At 37.7% G+C, this 22,928-nt stretch overlaps 1 protein-coding gene across 5 annotated transcripts in view; it reads left to right on the top strand.

The window, feature by feature from the left end:
* Positions 1-22,928, top strand: part of FAM13A (family with sequence similarity 13 member A) — a 368,680-nt gene that overhangs the window by 67,569 nt on the left and 278,183 nt on the right. For all 5 annotated transcript variants that reach the window (XM_078445913.2, XM_078445914.2, XM_078445911.2 and 2 more), the window contains exons 3-4: positions 381-590; positions 22,550-22,727. In XM_078445913.2, coding sequence (XP_078302039.2) covers positions 381-590; positions 22,550-22,727 — 388 coding nt within the window. The remainder of the gene's footprint in view (positions 1-380; positions 591-22,549; positions 22,728-22,928) is intronic.

The raw sequence follows: 22,928 nt of genomic DNA, 5'->3' as shown, positions 1-22,928 counted from the left end.
CACATAGTTGTTTTCAAAATGCTACGGTGCTGTTGGAGCCCAGGGTCAGTTTCTGTTATGTACTACAGAAGGTTATAAATGCAGTTTCTTTGTAGAAGAGCATTTATTCTAGGTTTCTATGTGTTCTAACCTTATTTTTAGAGGTCAGCTTTTATCACAATCCTATATTATCTTTTTAGTTGATACATAGTAGATTTGAAAATTTATTATTCTAGCAAAGCATCTTTATAAAATATGAACATCTCCCAGTAGGTGATAATTATTTGGAAAATCCTGCACTGAAATTTATTTTCTGTTGTTGTTATGGTTCTTTAGAGTTTTAGTGTCTGTTTGCGAGAGACTTCTATTTCTTTTCTTGCATGTCTGCTCACCTGCCCCAGGACTCACCCAGGAAGGCCTTTTTAGGGTGAATGGCAACGTAAAGGTGGTGGAACAGCTCCGATGGAAGTTTGAGAGTGGAGTGCCGGTGGAGCTCGGGAAAGATGGGGACGTCTGCTCAGCAGCCAGTCTGTTAAAGCTCTTCCTGAGGGAGCTGCCAGAGCGCGTGATCACCTCAGCCCTACAGCCTCGATTCATTCAACTCTTCCAGGGTTAGTGCACTTAAATACGTCCAGCACTTCAGGCGGCTTTATGTTTTGGTTAAAACTAAGCCTTTAAATATTAAACACCTAAATTTCAAATATTAAGAGAAACTTTTAAATATTAGTGGTTTCTCCACAACATCCATTTTTCTATTTTACTCTAGGCCCTCATTTTCTACCCTAAAATAATACTAAACGGATTATGAAATGCCACCATTAAGTGTACTAATACTGAAAAACTCTAATGTTTGTGGGCCAGAGAAATTCTTTTCTGGCGAGTAGCTATCATAGAAGGAGTGGAAATAAGGCATTAAATTCTGTAGGAGATATTAATTAAGTTGTATTTGGTTAGTGACCTTTGAGACTGGAGGGTCAACAGTGGGCTGTGTTTCTCGCCTAAGCAAGATTGAGTCCTAAAACAATTGTGTTCCTTTTACACAACTGGAGGAAAATTTATTTTTGATTGCATGATGAAGTGATCTTAAGTGACGAAACTTCATTTTTTTTTGTTTTGGTATTTTTATTTATTTTTTTAATTTACATCCAAGTTGGTTAGCATATAGCACAACAATGATTTCAGGAGTAGATTCCTTAATGCCCCTTACCCATTTAGCCATCCCCCCTCCCTCAACCCCTCCAGTAACCCTCTATTCTCTATATTTAAGTCTTTTATGTTTTGTCTCCCTCCCTGTTCTTATATTACTTTTGCTTCCCTTCCCCTATGTTCATCTGTTTTGTATCTTAAAGTCCTCATATGAGTGAAGTCAAGGTAGTAACTATAGGCATAATCATTATTTAGTTCTCCTTCCTAAATATAGTAAGAACAATGATTTAGTCTTGAAAAGCCATTTTATTCTTATTTTTGCCAAGTTAGAGTGAAAAAGAGAAAATATATTTGTAAGAGTGTTAATTGCCAGATTAAAAAGGATGTTACTTAAAGCCACATTCCTCTAAAGTAGCAGAGTAATTATTCTCATGTCGTATATGTACTAAAGAATGGTTATGCTAGAAGGCCATGTTGTACGTTGTATTCTATTTGAAAAATCATGATTATATATGAAAGTACAAAATACAGAACCATTTGTTCTGGTTATTTCAGTATTTTAAGCTTTCTATATCAATAAGTGCAAGTGACATATTGGAGGCTTGTTCATTAGAAACTGAACTTTCTGAGGCACTGGGTGGCTCAGTCGGTTAAGCTTCCTACTTCGGCTTAGGTTGTGATCTCACAGTTCGTGAGTTCGAGCCCCTCATCAGGCTCTGTGCTGACAGCTCAGAGCCTGGAGCCTGCTTCAGCTTCTGTCTCCCTCTCTCTCTCTGGCCTTCCCCAGCTTGCACTCTGTCTTTCTCTCTCAAAAACAAACATTAAAAAAAAAAAAACTAAAAACAAACAAACAACTTTTTCACGTTTACATGTGTGAGGATTTCAAGGGGGTAAACATTACTCCCTAAATGATTCTGGTAAGGAATATAATATCCTTGTCATGGAGATATTAAATTTCTGAAAATCATTTAAATATAATTAAATGATTAAATATAAATGATATAAATATAATATAATATAAATGATAAATATAAAAATAAATGATGAAATAATTAAATAAATTTCTGAAAATCATTTAAAAATAATTGCTACAAAAGCTAGTTGAAGATTTAAATATGTGCTTTATACAAAATAATTAAGAATCAAATATATAGCATTAAGAATCTTTAATAATATTATGTCTTAATATTAGATACTAATATTAATACTTGTGAATACTTGTGAATTTTAAAAGGTTTTATCACGTTTCTTAGAACAGCTTGCATTTGATTAGGAGAATGCACTGTTTTATTTTTATTAATTACATTGTAGTGATATTTTGTAATAATTTTGGTCTTTGTACAATATCTTTTCATTCATGACCTCTTTCCCTGATGGCCAAAAAGCAAATGCTGTCATTTTAAACGTAAGACTGGCTATATACTCAAGCGGTTGTGTGATTATGCACAAATAACAAATTCTAAATGGGGCAGAGACCCTAACATTTGCCTTAGTGGTGGTAGTCTCTCATTTCCTGAAAACCTCTGGGGCTACATCTGATAGGTTCAATAAAGGAAGTATTAATGAAGGTACCTACTAGTGATAAGCTGCTAAGTGAGGGGAGGTAATAAAGTATGCTTTAGGTATCAGACAGTATAGCCTCTTGAAAATAAATTTTTCTTTCCTAATTCAGGTGGTGGAAAAAGAAAGAAAAGCAGTGGTGCTTCTGTTGGTTTCTGCTGTATATGGTATTTTTACAGAAGAGGGTACACATGACAACAGGTCACTCGAAAGCTGGAAGCGGCAAGGCTCTTCACAGACTCACTAAAGGCAGATGTTACCACTTGGCCAGTTATATTCTCCTCTCCCCTTTTTCACTAGACATTATTTTGATAAAACTTCCTTAGTAAAAACTACCCTGCTTTTATATTTCAGTCCTCATGACAACAGATTAAGCAGCTTTTAGATTCTGTCACAACCCTCTGCCAGATTTCTTTTCTAAAAAGTGTTAAGGGCCTTTGAGTTCTATCCTGTGTAAAGAGCAAGCTATTTGATCATTGAATATACTTAGTTTTCCAGATCAAGATCCTCTCTTTCATGCTTTACAGAATTCTGGAGCCTCAACTAGGTATTTTTTCAAGACATTGAAGCTAAACCAACAGTTGCATAGAGGATAGTCTGAATGCTGCATGGAAGCATCCCTGCTGCTCTAGGTCATCTTTTGATCATGTAAACCAACAATGACCTCTGGGTGGAAGGACACCATTGAGATTCTTTCACTAATAACAGATTTTCAACTTTAGACTTGACTGAGGTCTGAAGTTCTGAGATTCTATTTTAGGTTAGCATACCAAGATTTCTGCATACCAGATGTTTATCAAAAACTTCCGACTAAAGTTGATGTCTGCCAGAACCTTTTGCTTGAGTCAAAGCCCTGGTTTAGACAATTCACACTGAAGAGAGACCATAAAGGACTTGAGTGATCATCCTTTCTTGTTGCCATGTTCAACTTCCCTCCCACTGCGACTACTCACTTTTCTTGATTGAGGTTTTAGCTTAATTGCCTCAGCTTGGCAATGTTCCATTTTTTTTTTTCTTATCCTTATCTTGGTGGGCCAGTAACGTGTCTAGTTTTTATTTTAACAATCGCACATATGTTTTGGGAATAGATGTGGATTGCAAGCAATAAAAAGGTTTTAGGATAGCATTCATTTCATTTAGGATTAACTAGAAACCCCTTTATCTGAAAGTTCCCTGTTAGAAATCTTCTGTAATATAAATACAAGTATCTCTATCTCACAACAAATTTTTTTTTTCTTACTTGGTGAGTTGGAATTGGATCAGTCCATCAATATTTATTTAGTACCTTCAACTTGGATACAGAATGATACCAAGAAATAAAAGATGAAACATCCTGACTTCAAGGAGTGTGATTGGAGGAGGTAGAATGTGTGTGGTAAACATTCTACAGTTCTTCAAATGAGTATTAAGAATATCCTGTCAGTGGTAACAAGAAGAGAGGGGAAATCAGTCTAGATTATGGTGGTCAGAGAACACTTTGTGGAAAAAGTAAACTGGGGCGCATAAGATGACTTTGGATGGAGAGGAAAATCATCTAGGTGAGGAAAAGGGCACGAAAACAAAAACATTGTCTGTGGAAAAGAGAAATGTCTGGCAGAGCTGTCAGTAGGTAGCTACAGGAGATTAGCACACGATATTGCCTAAAAAGTAGAATGAGACTAGATGGTAGAGCGTATCGAATGTTAGGTTAAGGAATTAATATTAACCTACAAACAGTAAATTTTTGAAGAAAGAAGTCGTAGGATGGAAGCAGTATTTTAAGTGATGCTATGTAAGATGGATGGATGGGAAGAGGCTGCGTGCAGGGAGAATATCTAGAAGACTGGCGGAAACGGAGGTCTCCATGCTAAGGACCTGTATCTGACAAATAATTGGCAGTGGAATTTTTTTTTAATTGAGGTAAATACATGTAATATAAAATTGACTATTTAACCACTTTTACCTGCACACCTCTGTGGCATTAAGTGCATTCCTATCCATCTCCATAACTTTCTCAGCATCTCAACAGAAACTGGTAATGGAATTTTAAAGAAAACATAAACAGAACAGGGTGGCCAATAGTTAGATAATGAGATTAAGAAAGGGGTCAAAGATAACCAGAAGGTTTTGAGTTTATGTGACTTGAAGAACGGGAGGGGTAGTGTGGTGGCTGGATCCTGATGCCCATACCTCTGAGGAGGGCCACAGGGCCAGAAGGCCAGTTTGTCACACTGTTGTGAATAGAAACTAATAAATCAGGAAGGAAGTTTTAAGACTAGGTTGAAGTAGCACCAGGGAGAGCTCCCTGCTAACTCAGTGCTTTGAGGAGACCCAAGACAGCTGTTTTTTGTTTTGTTTTGTTTTGTTTTTGTCTTCAGTAATTCAGTCTTTTCTGTCTGTACCGAGGGTGGGTCCTTTACTTATTAAAATGCTTCCGCCTGTCAGACCTGATCGTTTGTCCCGAAAGGAAGCATAGACATGAACTTTCTAGGAACGTTTTGTGGCTGACTAATGCTCCTTCCCTATCTCCAGGTAGGATCTGGGACTTATGCCAAAGGCTCAAATGCTATTAGCTTGGTAGGTTCTGGTGATCTCTTTATTAATCGTCTATCTCAGATCCAGCTGTTGCTATTGAAGAAGGAAGAGAGATCCTGGTGTGGCATCTTGACAATTGGTCCATTAATAACAGATAAAGTCACGAGGGGAAGGTACTTATTGGGCCGTGAAGAGGAGCTTATTTGAAATAGATGAATAAAATGAATGTCAGTGCTTAGGAGAAAGGGATGAAGGCTAAAGATGTGAATTTTATAGTCCTCTATGTAGACTCATCCAGACAATAGAAATTTATTTTATCACCACAGTTCTGGAGGCTGGAAGTCCAAGATCAAAGTGCCTACAGGGGTGGTGTCTGATAAGACCTCCCTCCTTGGCTTGCAGATGATACCTTCTCACTGTGTCCTTATATGGCCTTTTCTCTGTGTGTGAGCTCTCCTGGTGTCTTTTCCCTTTCTTACAAGGACACCAGCACGTTGGATTACGGTCCTGCCTTTGTGGCCTCATCTGACCTTAATTACCTTAAGGCCCTATCTCCAAATACAGTCAGTTTGGGGGTTAAAGCTTCAACCTGTGTGTTTTGTATGAACAAAGTTTAGTCCATAACACTGTTTTTAAAAATGTATGGCAATTGATAGGTATATGAGTAAAAAGTAGCAAAATCCTGTAGTGGATGCTAATTAGGTGAGACATTACTACAGAATTGATGTTTTTGTTCTAGAAGTTTTAAAGGACTAGCATACCTAGAAGTAACAAATAAATTTAAAATAAATGATCTGCCATGGGAAAACTTTTTATGGGGGTATGTTTCCTTTATATAGATAATTTCTTTTGTGTTTTCTGTCCCTGTTTTAATATTCTATTTAAGAATTTATGTCTTTTAGTGGTAATAATAGATGCTGAGTACCTACTCACTATTCAGTTTAATAGCTGCAGATGTTTTATTTATATAGTATCTTTTGATTCCAGCACCAGCTCTAATAAGGTATAGGCAGGATAATCTTCATTTTGAAGAAAGAAATTCGAGCACATGGCTTAGAGCAGAAGATCTGGATCCTTTCTGACTAGTTTCAAATCTCCATTTGCCTTTTGTTAGCTGCATGAATATGATCAAATGAACCTTGTACCTTAGTGATTAGCTATCTATTGCTATATAACAATTGTTCTAAAACTTAGTGGTTTAAAACTACAGTAAACACTTATTTTCCTTCACTGTTTCTGTGGGTTGGGAGTTTAGGTGTGATTTAGCTGGACAGTGCTGGTTCAGAGTCTGCCAGGAAGTTGTGGTCCAGAACCGTCAAGGGCTGCAATTATCGGAAAGCTTAACTGGGGCTGGAAGATGTGCTTCCAAGGTGATTCCCTTACGTGGCTGGCAGTTTAGTTCTGGCTCTTGGTGAGAGGCCACAGCTCTGTTTTCTATCAATCTCTCCCGTTGGCTGCTGGCTGGCTTCCCCTGGTATGACCAACTCGAAAGAGATGAAAGCCGTCCTTTCAGTGACTGAGCCTCAGAAGACAAGCAGCACCATTCGTACCATGTTCTATTCATGAAGATCAAGTCATGAATTTGGCCTGTATTCAAGGGGAGGGGGATTTGGTGCCCTCTTTTAAAGGAGTGAGTGTCAGGCTTTGTGGACATTTTAAAACCACCACTCCTAGTTTCCCTAGCCTTTCCTTAACCTTTAAAGTAGTATTTACTTCCTGAGCTTATTGGGGAAACTGAGATTATCCATGCAAAATTGAGAACAAAAATAAATAAATATTTAATAAATGTTAAGCCATTTAATAAATGTTAAGCTGTGGCAGCCCATAAGAGTTACCTGGGAAGCTTTGAAAATTCCCAGAGATCAAGTCCTGTCATATGCCAATTAAATCATCCTCTATAGAGATGGGATGTAGGAATCCACATTTTCATAGTAGTCTTCCTTCCCCCATGCTTATGTCCCAGTTCATCCTCAGCCTGTGCCTCTGCCTTTTGTTTTCTTGATTATAAGAAGGCAAGCCATTTAGTGCAGTTCCCCCCACTTCTTTACTTTCAAGCTTAACCCTGATCTCTTTACCTTTTCTGTATCCTACCTTTTCCATCTCTTAAAAAAAAATCACAAAAGTGTTATAGAAGAATAAGTACACTTCCTGCCTAATAATTAAGAAAGAGTAGAAAAGAGTAACAAAAGGCCACAGTTTGGGGTTCAAATAAGGATTTCAAAATTCTTACCCAAATTTATTGAAACTACTTGTATTTTTGATTATTGGTTGAGTTGGCAAATCACACAAGATGGACTTGGGAATGTTTTTGTATTGACTGCCAGTTAATTTTTATTTTGTTTGTTATATGATTTTAATGGAAATTGAAGCCTGCAAATAAATATTGCCTGTTATGTATATGAAATTGGCAATTAAAAAATTCCTTCTAGGACTGCCTGGGTGGCTCAGTTGGTTAAGTATCTGACTTCTGATGTCAGCCCAGGTCATGATCTCACAGTTCATTGAGTTCAAGCCCCACTTCAGGCTCTGCACTCACAGTGCAGATCTTGCTTAGGATTCTCTCTCCCTCTCTCTCTCTGCTTCCTCCCCTTCTCATGATCTCTCTCTCTCTCTCTCACTCACTCACTCACTCAAAAATAAAAATTTCTTCTCAATTTTTGAGGTGAAGGCATTTGCTTTACTATTGCTCCCATAAAAAAGTAGGGTACTGTCCTGCCAGCAATGAGCTTCCAGTTTTGTTTGGGAATAGAAGAAGTAATAGTGAGCTAGGATACACGGAATAGAAGTAGGGTTCAGAAGGGGAGGGATCCCTTCTAAAACAGATGATCAGAGGAAGGTAGTACTTCACCTAGGCTTTGGATGACTGGTAGAATTCCCATAGGTAGTGTCTAATCTAGGAAGAGAGGATTACATGAACAGAGGTGTTTGGAAAACAGGCACATGATTCCAACAGTAAGCATAGTGAATGTGTTGGGTGGGATGTAAATCTAGTTGGATTTGGTAATCTTTCAATAAAATTAATCAAATACTGAAATGCCAATTCCTAAGTAACTTTATTACTTTCATTAAAATACATCTTCACTCTCTTGGACATATTTTTCCTTTATTAAAAGAAATTATTTTATGTAATAGATGCATATAGTTCTTTAACAAAAATCAAATGAAATTAAGAGACTAGTAAGGAAAACCAGCCAACCCCTACACACCCTTTGGAAGTCCTCAATTCTTTCCTAGAGGAAATCAGATTTCATTTATTTAGCTGTTCCTTGGTATTTGCTTCCATTTGATAATATTCTTACAATGTTATATCTTAATTTCTTGCAGACATTATCTCATCACTTCTGCTTATGAAATATGTAGAATTAGCTGTTACATTGTCTCTTCCAACGAGCAATTTCTCCCAGTAGTGTTGTATCACAAGTTTAGTTGATGTCCTAATTAATATTTGACTTGTTATGACTACATAAGGGTATGTGTGTGTGTATGTGTGAGATGTTATGTGTCTTACATTTTCACTCACATAATTTTCTATAAACCTATCTGCAGATTTTTTCAAACTGCAAAAATTTTCCAATAAATCCACTAACCTTTCAAAACTTTTCAAATAATTTATCAATTCTTTATTTCTGGGGAGATTCCTCTTTGGCCCCTTTTCTTCTGTTCCCATCTAATTTGGTTGCAGGGCTGATTCTGAGAATCTCTTACCTGTCTTCCTTCTTGGACCTGCTATTTCCCAGAGTCTTTTTTTCAGTGTATTGTTCTCGGCACTCTAAGTCCATCCTATGTGGAAAATACCCTCTTTGGGTCTTTGAAATTATCCTATGTTATCTTTCTTTTTCTTTTTTGAGGCAAAATTAGTAGATAACATTATATTAGCTTTTCCCCAAGTCCCTCCCCCCCTGAAAACCACCAGTCTGTTCTCTGTATCTATGAGTTTGGTTCGTCTTATTTTTTATATTCCACATATAAGTGATATCATATATATTTGTCTTTGTGTTTCATATTTCACTTAGCATAATACCTTCGAGGTACATCCACATTGTTGTAGATCACAAGATTTCCTTTTTTTCATGGATGAGTAATATTCCTTTGTATAGTGTCAGTGTGTGTGTGTGTGTGTGTGTGTGTGTGTGTCTTTATCCATGCATCTGTTAACCTTTAGATTGTTTCCATGCTTTTCAACCATTATTTCTTCAAATAATTTTTTCTGCCCCCTTTCTTTTTCTTCTCCTTCTGGGTCCTCTGTAAGGGAGATGTTAGTCTCCTTATGTACCGTAGGACCCTTAAGCTATCTTCCTTTTTTTTTTTTTTTTTTTTTAATTCTTTTTGCTTTTTGCTGCTCTGTTTGGGTGATTTTTGGTGCCTTGTCATCTAGGTCAGTGATCCACTCTTATATTTAGTCTAGTCTGCTTTTGAACAGTTCTAGTGTATTCTTCAGCTCAGCTGTCATATTCTGCTCTGTGACTTCAGTTTGGTATTTTGCTATGTTTTCTGTCTTTGTTGAAGTTCTGTGTTCTTCCATGCTTCAAGTTTTATAAGTATCTTTATGACTATTGCTCTGATTTATCAAGTAGTTTTTTTTTTTAATCTCCATTTCATTGAGGTCTTTTTCTGAGGGTTTGCCTTGTTCTTTTAGAACATATTCCTCTGCTTCCTCATGTTGTTTGACTTTTCTCTGTTAATTTCTACATATTAGGCAAAATAGCTACCTCTCCTAGTCTTGAAGGACTGGCCATGTGTGGAAGTTGGCCCAGAGGGCCCAGATGTGTGATTCCCCCCCTGGCTTCTAGAGCCAGGTGCTCAAGGGGCATCCCATGTGTGGGCTGCATGCACCTGCAGCTGTGGCACAAGGGGCAGGGAATTCACCTACTTGGCCTGATGGTTCTGTGGCAGCAGTATACCTACCAGTGCTAGCAGGTTAGAGAGTACCAACATAGCACCAACCACCACTTGTACTACCAAGGTAGAATAACACAAAAATTGCACCTGCCAATGGCTCCATCCCCAGAGATTCTGAATAGGTTCCTGTCTCTCCAGCAGAGGCTTTAAGACTAGCAAGTGGATCTTCTTCACATAAGGTCTAGGTACTATTCATACTACTTGTGCACTGGATTTTGGGGCAAATGAATCTGCATACATACCCTTTGAGACTGGGTTCTCCATTCTCTACAGCTCTATGGTTCTTCTGAATGTAAGCCCTCTTGGTTTTCAAGACCAGATGCTTTGGCAGCCTATCTCTCCATTGTAGGTCCCAAGGGTTGGGGTGCCTGATGTGGGACACAAATTCCTTGCTTCTCAGGAAAAAGTCACATATTTTTGAAATCCCTCTGTATTGTGGGTTCCTGTACCTGAAGTGGGTTTTTCGGGGGGGGGGGGGGTGTGGAGAATGTCTCTGTCTCTCCTACCCATCTCAGTGTGCTTCTTTCATACTTGTGCAGTTGCTGTTACACTGTTTCTCAGGTCTTTTTCAGAGGAAATTATTCCATATGTAGCTTTAGATTGGTTTTGTCTGTGGGAGGAGATAGTTTCAGGATCTTTTTATATCACCGTCTTGAATGCTTATTGTCTTATCACTGTCTTTTAATTCTATTTCCTATGCAATTTTCTCAACTGTATTTTCCAAGCTTGTTTTTTAAATTTTAGTTTTTATATTGTTAATATCCAAAATATTAGTGCTATTTCTTTTTCAAAGCACTCTATTCTTTTTATAGAATCCTATTCTTAATCTTATCTTTCTGAGGATAATAGCAAGTTTGTTGTTGTTGTTGTTTATAGTTTTCTTTTCCATATATTTGTGTTGTGGGATTTCTTGCATTTCTTCATGTAAACATGGGTGATCTTGGATGATAGAATTTAAGAGAAACATTTGTATATGGGGACAGTGGGCTTGTCTACTGATATACTTTGCTTTAAGAGGATTAGATAGTGGGTATAGATGGACGGAAATGTAGCCTATTTGATTTGGGGACACACAAATGTCTGTACGTGGACATAGTTTTCTCTTCATCCATCTCGTTCCTCAAGAGCACGGAAGTAGGAAGTGTGCTAATGCACCCATTCTTTCTAAGCAGGTTTTCACTGGTCCTCAGATTTTCAATTATGCTCCTTGCTCTAGCCCTTCACTATCTCCAGAGTGTAAGAATCCATTGACATTATCCATGGACTAAGCCTCAGCCCTCCTGCCTAACCGCATGCTTGCCTGGATGTACAGGGTGGTGGAGGCTCCTGTGAGCCTTGACAGACCTTAGAACAGACTGGGGTTTTCAGTCCCTTGCATTCACTTCCAAATGTCTTTGGAATCTCATCTCCCTCTCTCTCCTCTGCTGTTCTTTTTTTGCCCTTTTTTTGTGCGTATACTTTTTAAACATCTTTTACTGTCATTTTAGTGGGTTCTTGGGAAGCAGATTTAATTAGATAAATACAAGTGATCAATCCTTTTCTTAAAATGGACATTCCCCCTTTCCTTTTTCTCCCCCTGTACTTGATTTTAAATGGAACAGAATTTTATAGTAGCAGCTGTGCAAACAATATGTGAGAGTTACAAGCCTGTGAATTTTAGTTTATGAGAATTTGATAATTTAGTCAGCAACTGTTTTTTAAAGAAAAGCACCCTAATAACAGGACCATTTCAATCAGTACAATGCCTAATTGTAAAGAAACCTAATTTAATAAGCTGAGTTGTGCCTAAGATTGAGTTATGTTTTTCTTCATTACGTGAAGAATTCACCAGGGTGAGTTTGAGTTAAGCCTGTCTTTTACACATACTATGTATCATAATGCCATTTTTATTGTTGGAGGTTAGCTGAGTGGTTTTGCCTTGCAAATTTTTTTAAGTTTATTTTGAGGGAGACCGTGCAAGTGGGAGAGGAGCAGAGAGAAAGAGGGGACAGAGGATCCAAAGCAGGCTATGTGATGACAGCAGAGAGCCTGATGGCAGAGCTCAAGTTCATGAACCGTGAGATCGTGACCTGAACCGAAGTCAGATGCTTAACATACTGAGCCACTCAGGTGCCCTGCCTTGAAAATATTACAGTACCATGCAAATGTTGGTTAGTTACAATTCTACTTATTAAGTAATCTCTTCTTGGATAGTATGAGCTCCATAGCAAGCATATGACATATTTCCTTCCCTGAGTTTAATTCCTTCTTACTGAGAAGTTCCCCTTCTTTTGAAATTATTCAACCTTCAAATTTGTTTCTATGAAAAACAGAATCGTTATACTAAAACTCCATATTTAAGCCCTTTCCATTTTCATTATGTGCTTTTTAGGTTTCCTAGAAACAATGCCAAATATATAAACTATTCCGTGTTTCTGGGCAGACCTAAACCCAAAGAGTTAAAGGTTGCCACTTGCGGGGCACCTGGGTGGCTCAGTCGGTTGAGTGTCCGACTTCGGCTCAGGTCATGATCTCACAGCTCGTGAGTTCGAGCCCCGCGTCGGGCTCTGTGCTGACAGCTCAGAGCCTGGAGCCTGTTTCAGATTCTGTGTCTCCCTCTCTCTCTGCCCCTAACCCACTTGCATTCTGTCTCTGTCAAAAATAAATAAACATTAAAAAAATTAAAAAAAAAAAAAAAAGTTGCCACTTGCATATTTGCCCAAGGAACCAGTCAATCAGGTTTCTGCAAGACCTCCACTGGAATAAATTGGAGGTTTCCAAACCTGACTACACATTTCGATGACATTCCAGTTGGTTCTACTTCCCTCCTAGATCCATGTGACAGGAAAACCTTATTTGTGTTTGTAACCCCCCATGATGTCTAAGACTGTAGATCTTGACAACTAGGTTATATTTTGTTTGCTAAGTATGCATACAAATCTTTATTTTCCTTTTTGACTGTACCAGATAACATTAAGTAGTGAGTGGGATTATGCAAACTTGGATAGAGAGCCCATGGCTGAGCAGTTAATCTGCATTAGAACAACTGGTCTTGAATGTGTATGTGCGTGTGTGTATATGTATACTCATGTGTATGTAACTTTGTAAAGATCTTTAATCCACTATTGTCAGCTGTTCTTTTTATCTTGACAGCTTATATTTCTTAATTCTTTCATTGTCATTTTAGTAAGGTATTAGGAAAAGTAGATAAGCTTATCTTTAAAAGGTCTCCACTGACTTATACTTGATTTTATTTAGTTTTTTTAAATGTTTATTTTTGGGAGAGAGAGAGGAGCAGACTGTGAGCAGGGGAGGAGCAGAGAGAGACGGAGACTCAAAATCTCAAGCAGGCTCCAGGCTCTGAGCTGTCAGCACAGAGCCCGATGAGGGGCTCCAACTCACCAATTGGGGGATCATGACCTGAGCCGAAGTCAGACACTTCACTGACTGAGCCACCCAGGAGACCTTTTTTATATTTTTTAAATGTTTGTTTATTTTTGAGAAAGAGAGAGACAGAACATGAGAGGAGAGGGGCAATGAGAGGGGGAACACAGAATCTGAAGCAGGCTCCAGGCTCTGAGCTCTCAGCACAGAGCCTAACACGGGGCTCAAACTCATGAACTGCAAGATCATGACCTGAGCCAAAGTTGGACGCTTAACTGAATGTGTCACCCAGGAGCCCCATCTTATACTTGATTTTAAAGCCAACATAGTTTCCTTAGAACAAATTTATTGAGATGCAATTTACACACCATAAAATTGCCCCTGTTAAAGTGTACAGTGAATACATAGAACAAACTGAGGGTTGATGGGCAGTGGTTGGGGAGGGGCAGGGAAAATGGGTGATGGGCATTGAGGAGGGCACTTGTTGGGATGAGCATTGTGTGTTGTATATAAGTAATGAATCATGCAAATCTACTCCTGAAGCCAAGGCTACACTGTATACGCTGTATGTTAGCTAACTTGACAATAAATTATAATAAATAATAAATGAAGTATACAGTGGCTTTTAGTATATTCAGAATACAACAACACTACTATCTAGTTTTGAAACATTTTTATCACTCCAAAAAAGAAAGAAAGAAAGAAAGAAAGAAAGAAAGAAAGAAAGAAAGAAAGAAAGAAACTCTATACCCATTAGTGGGCACTCTCCTCCCTTCCTCTCCACCTCTCCCACTTCTCCCAGCCCTAGGCATGTGCTAATCTTTCTAGCTACATAAATTTGCTAGATTTATGGGCATTTCATGTAAATGGAGTCAGTATGTGGTCTTTTGTGACAGGTTTTTTTCACTTAGTGTATGTTTCGGGTTTCATCCATGTTGGAACATCAGTACTTTATTCCTTTTTATGGCTGGTTAGTATTCTGTTGTATGAACATATCACATTTATCCATTGATGGACATTTGGGTTATTTACACCTTTTGGCTGAATGATACTGTTACGAACAATTATGTACAAGTTTTTGTAGGGACATGTGTTTTCATTTCTCTTGGTATCTACCAAGGAGTGAAAGTTCTGGGTCACAGGGTGACATTGTTTAACATTTTAAGGAATGGTTTTCCAAAATACTTGTACTATTTTACATTCTCATCAGCAATAAATGAAGGTTTGATTTTTCATCATCTTTGCCAACACCTATTATTATCTGTTTTTAATTTTAGTTATCCTTGTAGTCGAGGCAGTAGAATTTTAATAGCAGATGAATTATAAACTTGAAGAGGACAAACAGAGAGGAGACCGGTTGCTTAAGGGCCAAGAAGATAATGTCTGTTGGAGATTTTTAGAATGAATTGTGAGTTGATGAAATCTCCAGTAAATTCTGCATTTGTCACTAATGTTTTTATGTGAAGAGCATCTTATTTGAGCTGGAAGAGAAAAAGAACAGCCAGTAAATTAATATATATATAAATGTATATTATATACATTATGTGATATATATAATATATATATTATTTGTATTAGGAAATCAACTCATGTAAAAAATGTAATGAAAGTTAAAAGAATATCAATTTGAAGGGATGACAAATGATTGGCCTGCTAGTCGCCTCTAGCTCAGCCCTAACTCTGTCAAGCTGTATTTTGAATACCAGTATTTTGCTAAACCCGTGGAAATTATCAACCTTTACACTGATTCCATAAATAATTTGAGGACTTAAGGGAGAAGGAAGCAACATCCAAAATAGACTTAAAAACTGGGTTTGTTGGTGTACCTCCTATGACACCAAATAAGTCCAGTTGTAGCTGAGCGTTGGATCACTAGGGTTTTAGAGGGTGGGAACTGGTGGTAAAATGATTTCCACTGAAATTACACACTTACTGTACTTTGCCTCTTTAATATAGAACTAGATTTATGGAAAGAGCCAAGCTTTGTTAGCTGGGATATTGCCAGTATTGTTAAAAATTCACATATTATATTGTAGGAGGCTCCCTTTCCTAAGTGCTGCGATTGCTTTTTTTCACTCTCCTGTGTACTGACATTCCCACATAAACAGGTTCTTTAGCTGTTAAATGCTTGTGTCTAACATCTAGCCTAGATGTGAACTTGCAGTTTTGACTTTAGATGGACTGTTTCATGTGTTTCTTATCTTTTTATCTATGCCAGCTTGTCCCCATTAACAAGCACTCAGCACTCAGTAAGTGCCCACGGAATAGACTTGCTGATATACTATTTAGGCATCATTAGGAGTATTTTGTCATGGGACTGAAAAGTAAAGTATCATCAAATTCTTTTTTTATCCTATAGGCCTTTGCCTTTCCATGCAGGTTCATTCTGGGAGCCAGGAGTATCAGTGTAGATATTGGCTGATTTGTAGTAAACACACCTGTGAGTCTTGTAGAATCTAATCAGAATAAGATTTGTAGTTTCATTAATATCTAAGAATAGACTGCACTTGATTAAATTTTATTAGTCACTTTATCATCACACCCTTTGAGAAATTTGTGTGAGGCCTTGAGAACGTTGTCATTGGCAAGGATTCTAAGAGAGCTGTAAAAATAGAACCTTTACTTTTACATAGAAATCTACCAATTCCAGTAACCAGAAAATATAATTATGTTGTTTAGATAAGCTTCTCGCCACACTAAAGAAGTGATTCCATTCCTGGGGTATGAAATGCAAGGGTAAAACCCAGTGTATTCCAATGTAGCTGGCATTTTATGATTCTTTTTCCTATTGTTTACAAATGCATATTTAGAAAGAAATATAACTTATGTTTTGTTCTCACGTATTCTACAAAGCATTTTGTGCCTAGACATTCGTGTAGGCTTGTATTAAAATGCTTCTCCCCTACGCCTCAGGACCTAAGAAGCTATAATGTATCATAAATGAATTAAGACTACCCCCCCCCCCAATACTCAGCAATTTTGCTTGTTCATTTGCTGATTCAGGAAACTTTTGTTAAACATTTACATGTATGACACAGTGTGGTAGTTGCTCTGTAACAATGATAACAACTATATCTGAGTTTGTTAGTGCACACTGATCAGATCATATGCTCTGAGGTCCTACTGCCATACCTGATTTATAGCTTGGCTACTTGGTGCTGTGTGAACATGGGCAAGTTAATCTCTGTTTCAGTCTCGTTCTAACTGGAGATATATTAGACTCCTATTCCTGCTGTGACAGATTTCTGCAAATTTAGTGGCTTAAAACCACACAAATTACCTCACTGTTGTGTGGGTAAGAAGTCTGTGGGCCCAGCTGGTGTCTGCTCCAGGTTCACAAGGCCAAACCCAGATGTCAATCAGCCTGGGTTCTTATCTGAAGGTTCCAGGGGAGAAGCTGCTTCCAGGCTCATTTGGAACCTTGGCACTTTTCCATTTCATGCAGTCGTAAGGCCAAGATCCCTGTTTTCTTGCTGGTTTCTTCTTGGCTTCCACATGCTCAGGCTTGTGACCTTTCCTCATCTTCAAAATCAGCAACAGCTTATTATTGTTCTAACAGATTAGCAAGTTTTCATGAATCCTTTGTGAGGCTTAATGAGGAAATAAAAAGCTACTTCGATAAATCTGGCGCCATGAGGCTAAATATTTTGGTTCTTTTAATGGCTGACCTTCTCGTGGCTCTGAGATATATCGTGGTAGAGATTAGCAGTTTGCTCTTTTTATTGTTGTTGTTGTTTTTTCTCCTTGAGCCTAAGGCTGTAAGTAGAGTATAACTTCATGGTCATTGAAAAGTCAAAGCACGTGACAAACACCAGGATGAATGTCCAGATTAGAGTTAAGTGCCATCCCGTGGTATAGGTTCAGCATTACTGATTATGATCATAATCTTTTTTTAATGAGAACAAATACTGGCCACGTGGTTCAATGTTTGCTACTTAATCTGGGACAAAAGTTTTTATGGTACAGTCTTTAAGTGCTGAGTAGTTTCCTCTGTATACTATATATACTGTGCTCATTGTGCAGTTGTTTTTTAGCTTGAGAAATAGTTCAAATTTAGCCAACAGCAAATGCAAACTTTCAGGAAAACTTGTATAATTTGAAGTGACTCTTTAATACAGAAAGTTCTTGTCCTATGAAAAGATTAATGTCAAGGAAAATGATGACTATTTCAATTATTAACCACTATTCCATCTGCAAAGTTTTCTTAAACCTTTTGCCTCGTGAATTATAACATACTCTAATTCTTATTCCAGTTTAATTCTAGAGATAACTACAAGTTTAAACAGTTAAAATATTTCAGTACAACTGCAGAGGTGCATTTCACTTCTTCTTGTGTGGAATTTCATTGCTGAGTGTCCTTACCCTTTGACCATCAAATGACACTTTTGTTATCATTTGGATCCTCTGTGATCCCCTTCCTACTCAACACTTCAATCCAGCTGGTTGTATAAATGGACTAAATTATTCCACATTTCTTCAAAATTTGGAATATGTCTTTTTATTTCTATACTATTTTGTCTTACTCTCTATGTATCTTAAAAGCATCATTCTATTAAAACTATTTCTTTATCACTTTTTATATGCAAGGCATTGAGGGAATTTAAAAGATGTTTACACCTCAGCCTCCAACTCTGAATGAGCTTACATTTGCTGGTTTGCGAATTTTTTACATTAACCGACAATAAACATCAAATACTTTCTCAATGAGGCCTTGCTGACAAAGCGCGTATATAATTGTAATTACCACCATCAGCCCGGGGCCAGGACTCTGAATTCCCTCTATCCCTATTACTGTAGTTACTGTTCAGTGTCACACCTACTAGAACATAAGTTCCCTGAGGGCAGGGGTTTCTGCTGTGTTTGCTGATGTATCCTAAACGCTTAGAATTGTGCCAGACACAGAATAGCCATCCAGTAAATATTTGTTGAATGATTGAATGTGTATTCCATTCATGTATTTTTCACATAGAAAACAAAGAACTTGCATATATAAAACAAACAAGATACAAACTATATCCAGAATTGGCCATGTCTTGCCATCCCACTGCTATCAACCTGCTCCAGGCCAACCAGCCTCTCTCTCAGGGACTGTGGAGTCTCCCAGCTCAGCTGCCCGCTTTCCATTGCCTCTACTGACCCCCACCCCCCCACAGTCCAGACTCAGCACAGCAACCAGGGTGGTCCTCTTAAATGCAGCCTCCTCACAGCTCAAAACTCTCACTCAGGGTTGCGGGGGAGCATGGTTTATAATAAGACTGTAATGATCTTCCCTGGCTCTTTCTCCCTCCCCGCCGACCCCCACCGCACTGTCTCCTGATTTCATTTCCTGCCACCCTCCCAAACTTGGCCTTTGCCGTTGCCATTACTACTGCTTAACATACAATTCTCTGTTTCCTTCAGCTCTCTGCTCAGTCACCATATCAGAGTGGCCTTCCCTGATCATGCTGAATGAAATAACATTCCCTCCCTGTGTCACTCCACTTTATTCTCCCTTATTCTGCTTTATATTTCTTCAGAGCACTGATGTTACCACTCACATATATACAGTTAGACTGCCTGTCTCTCCCATTAGAATATAACTTTTAGGGGCGCCTGGGTGGCTCAGTCGGTTAAGCGGCTGACTTGGCTCAGGTCATGATCTCGCGGTCCGTGGGTTCAAGCCCCGCGTCGGGCTCTGTGCTGACAGCTCAGGGCCTGGAGCCTGTTTCAGATTCTGTGTCTCCCTCGCTCTGACCCTCCCCCGTTCATGCTCTGTCTCTCTCTGTCTCAAAAATAAATGTTAAAAAAAATTTAAAAAAATTAGAATATAACTTTCATAATTATGCATGAAGTTTGTTTTCTGTACTGTATGCCTAGCATTAGAGAATGCCAGATGCACAAAGCATGTGCTAAGTATCACAAATAATATATGAATAAATGTGCATGAAAATAGAAACATTGCTCACTTTTTTTATGTGAGACCTTGAGGAAGCCATTGTAATTACCAATATCAACGCAAGAGTATGAATGACAAGGCAATGTTTATTATATTTACGTATCAGCACATCAAAGAATAATGCAAGCAATAGTAATTACTATGAACTTTTTCTCTCAGGCATCAAAAGGCACATTTGCACAAATACTGCCAACTGCCCAGTGATGCTATGCTGGGCATACTTCTACAAGGCTCCCCTAAAGGTGTTGAACAATTATTCTCACGTATAGGAAATCTTGTCTGTAAGATTACTTCAGGCTGGCTATAGCAGTGATACCACGTTTCTAGAAACAGTGCTAATTACAGAGTCCTAGTATGTTAGCACGTACTTAGTAGGAAAAGAGGTGACAAATGTTACGCTAATAAATTAAGATCTTTACGGCAGTGTCAGTATGTCTGAACAGAGGAAGTAAATTGTGAGTATTCATAGTTCAAATTCAGTGTGTTGCCATTCAAGCCTGTGAAGGAGAGGACACTCACTCGCCCAGTGAGTGAATCACTGAGTCATAGGAAACAAATGCTTTGGGGTAGGAAACACGTACAAGATACTTTCTCCTCAACTGTGTTTTCTCTTTGAGAACACATTTAGTGATCCTTCCATTCATGCCATAAAGGAATTAGGTTGTGTGTGTTTGTCTCCCTTCCCGTTACTTGTCAGTTTTACTTCTGGGAAAATTATCTATTGTATTTCAAAACTTGGAAGTAAATGATGGAAGTGCTCCTTCTTTTTGAAAGATGTTATTGTCATAAACTCATAACTGTTTTCAATATTTGTTTTATTTAATCTGGTGTCTTCACACATCGTCTAACTTAGGATCTGAAGTTTCATCTCAGAGCCAGAAGGCTAATGGCCCATTATCAAGGCTGTTAGAATGTTGTTGCTTGTATTCCTAAATACTGGAATTAAACCACAATTTTAGGCAGACAGTACACACCCATGCAAACACCCAGATTCACTCTGGATTAGTCACTGTAAGAAAATAAAAAGGGCAAAATCGAATTCATTTTCTTGTAGTTCATATTTATTTTTATAACACAAAGGGATGAGAAATGGGTAGTTTTCAGTTAGTTTTTAATCACTCCAAACTTAATTATTTCCATTTCTTACCTAGTCAAGATCATAATACAGTGGAAAACAATGCCATCATAAGCAACATACCACATGGTTTTATGGATTATCAAAGTATTTAAATATGATTTTTCTTTTTTTAAAGTAAATAAAATTTTCTAATACCAAGAAAACTATTTATACATTGTATACATTATTGGATCACATCATTTATACATTGTATACATTATTGGATCACATCATTTGTGGTCAGTGAGAAATCATTATTCCAGTCATAAAGGGAATGTTCTCCAAAGCGATTTTAACAAAGATTGAAGTCTGTACATTTTTGGCATTGCTATTTTTTGGCAGCATCCCGTATTCTAACATTCATAAAGGTGAAATGGGTTCATTATATTAAAAGACATGTCATTAAAACCTCAGTTCTCATAAAATCAAATTAGTGATGGTGAAGTAAAAGAAGTTGCTCTGTTTAACAAGTAGTTACATAGCACTTACTGTGTGTAAGCCTCTCTGTTTTAAGTACTTTGCAACTGTTAACTAGAATTTAAATAAAAACTTGAAAAATATTAAGTACGTTGCAACTTTAAACTCATCCAGTCCTCATCACAACCCAATGAGGTAGTTAATATTCCCATTTATAAATGAGTTTAGTATATTTATAAATGAGTCTAGTATCGAGTCTAAGTTCACACAGGTAGCAAGTGCCAGAAGGAGGATTCTAATCCAGGAAGTGACTCCTGACCTTCCTAATCCTAGCACTGCAGCCACTCAGCAGCACTTTCTGTGACTTTCTGCATGTTCTCTAGGTTTTCACTTCCTTCAGTGGCATCATGTTATGCATGCGTTTTGTAACACTGACTAATCCTCTTCCACTGCAACACATTTGCCTCACTTTGCTGTTTCTTAACACTTGACTGGCTAAAAGTAGCTGACCTATCTAAGTTAAGGAATCCAGTGTATGTTAGTTATAACTGGATTAAGTTTTCATTGTCTTAGACATGTGCCTAAAAGGACGGATTATGATTATTCCCCTAAAGTATTTGCTATAAAAGATTTATATTTGCCTCTGAAAGAAAATAGTACACAAAATTTTTTAAGATAACTTTTCTGTATTTAATATTGACAAATTACATAAATCTTTGAGAATTGAGGGAAACTTTTCATATATGTGTCTGAATTTTGGCTCACTGTAAGATATTTTTGGCTTTATATAGGTTAGTAGGCTTTGTATAAAAAGCACATACCAAATTCTAAACTCTGTGACATGGGAAAGAGAAAAAGCTATGTAGAAATTAATAGTTTCCTTCAGTTTTCTCTGGGGCGCCTGATGGCCCAGTCAGTTGAGCTTCTGTCTCTTGATTTTGGCTCAGGTCATAAATTCCAGGATCGTGGGATAGAGCCCTGTGTCAGGTTCCATGCTGAGTGTGGAGCCTGTTTGAGATTCTCTCTCTCTCCCTCTTCCTCTGCCCCTTCCCCATGCTTGCTTTCTCACTCTCTCAAAAATTAATTAAGTACGTACGTACATCCATACATACAGTACATGCCTAAATAGGATTATAGATCATTAAAAAAAAATAGCTTCCTTCAGTTTTCTCTATCTAGATTCCTGATCACTAGTTTAGTTTTGTTCATTGTGACCTAGAAATGTCTCCTGTATTAAATCTTATTCAACCAAGAGATTCTTGTTTTTAACAAACTTGAAGACCTTAATCAAATGGATAAAAAGCCAGTCTTAATTTTGGGTAAGGAACACACAGAAGTGAAATATGAACCCATTTAATGCACTAAGTAAAGCTCATGATTTTCAGAGTGTCTTGAATAAGTTAGTAAATCTTTAACATCAAGGAAAGTTAAATACTCAACAATCAAAGAAAAAGCAAAACTGCTCCCCCCCCCCCCCACGTTTTGATGGCCTTAATATTTAAGTCTTCAGGAATTTTTTCCTGAATAAAATGTTAGACTTTATTATGCCTCTGTGCTTTTGTTGTCGTTACTATGAAATATGCCTGAGAGCATTTTTTTCTTATTCTTTTTCTTTCCAGATGACAGAAATGATGCTCAGGACAGTAGCTTAAGAGCATTAATAAAAGAGCTGCCAGACGTCCACTACTGCCTCCTCAAGTACCTATGCCAGTTCTTGACAGAAGTGGCCAAGCACCATGTGCAGAATCGCATGAATGTTCACAATCTCGCCACTGTATTTGGGCCAAATTGCTTTCAGTAAGTTAATGGAGCTTTGCTGTTAATATTATCACATACTACTTTTTCCCTTTGTTACTGCCTGAAATTATTTGGGATGTAGAGTCATATTTCAGACTGAAAAGTCAACCAGTTTATGTTGGGGAAGTTCTATCTTGCTATTGGGCATTTAGCCTTGTTTTTCATCCCAATTTTGAAGAAGGCAAATATGCCTTTCGTGAA

This window comes from Panthera onca, chromosome B1, assembly GCF_046562875.1.
Source record: "Panthera onca isolate mPanOnc1 chromosome B1, mPanOnc1 haplotype 2, whole genome shotgun sequence".
Lineage (NCBI taxonomy): Eukaryota > Metazoa > Chordata > Mammalia > Carnivora > Felidae > Panthera > Panthera onca.
Note: the sequence above shows the minus strand (reverse complement) of the source record. Positions and strands in the feature narration are given on the sequence as shown.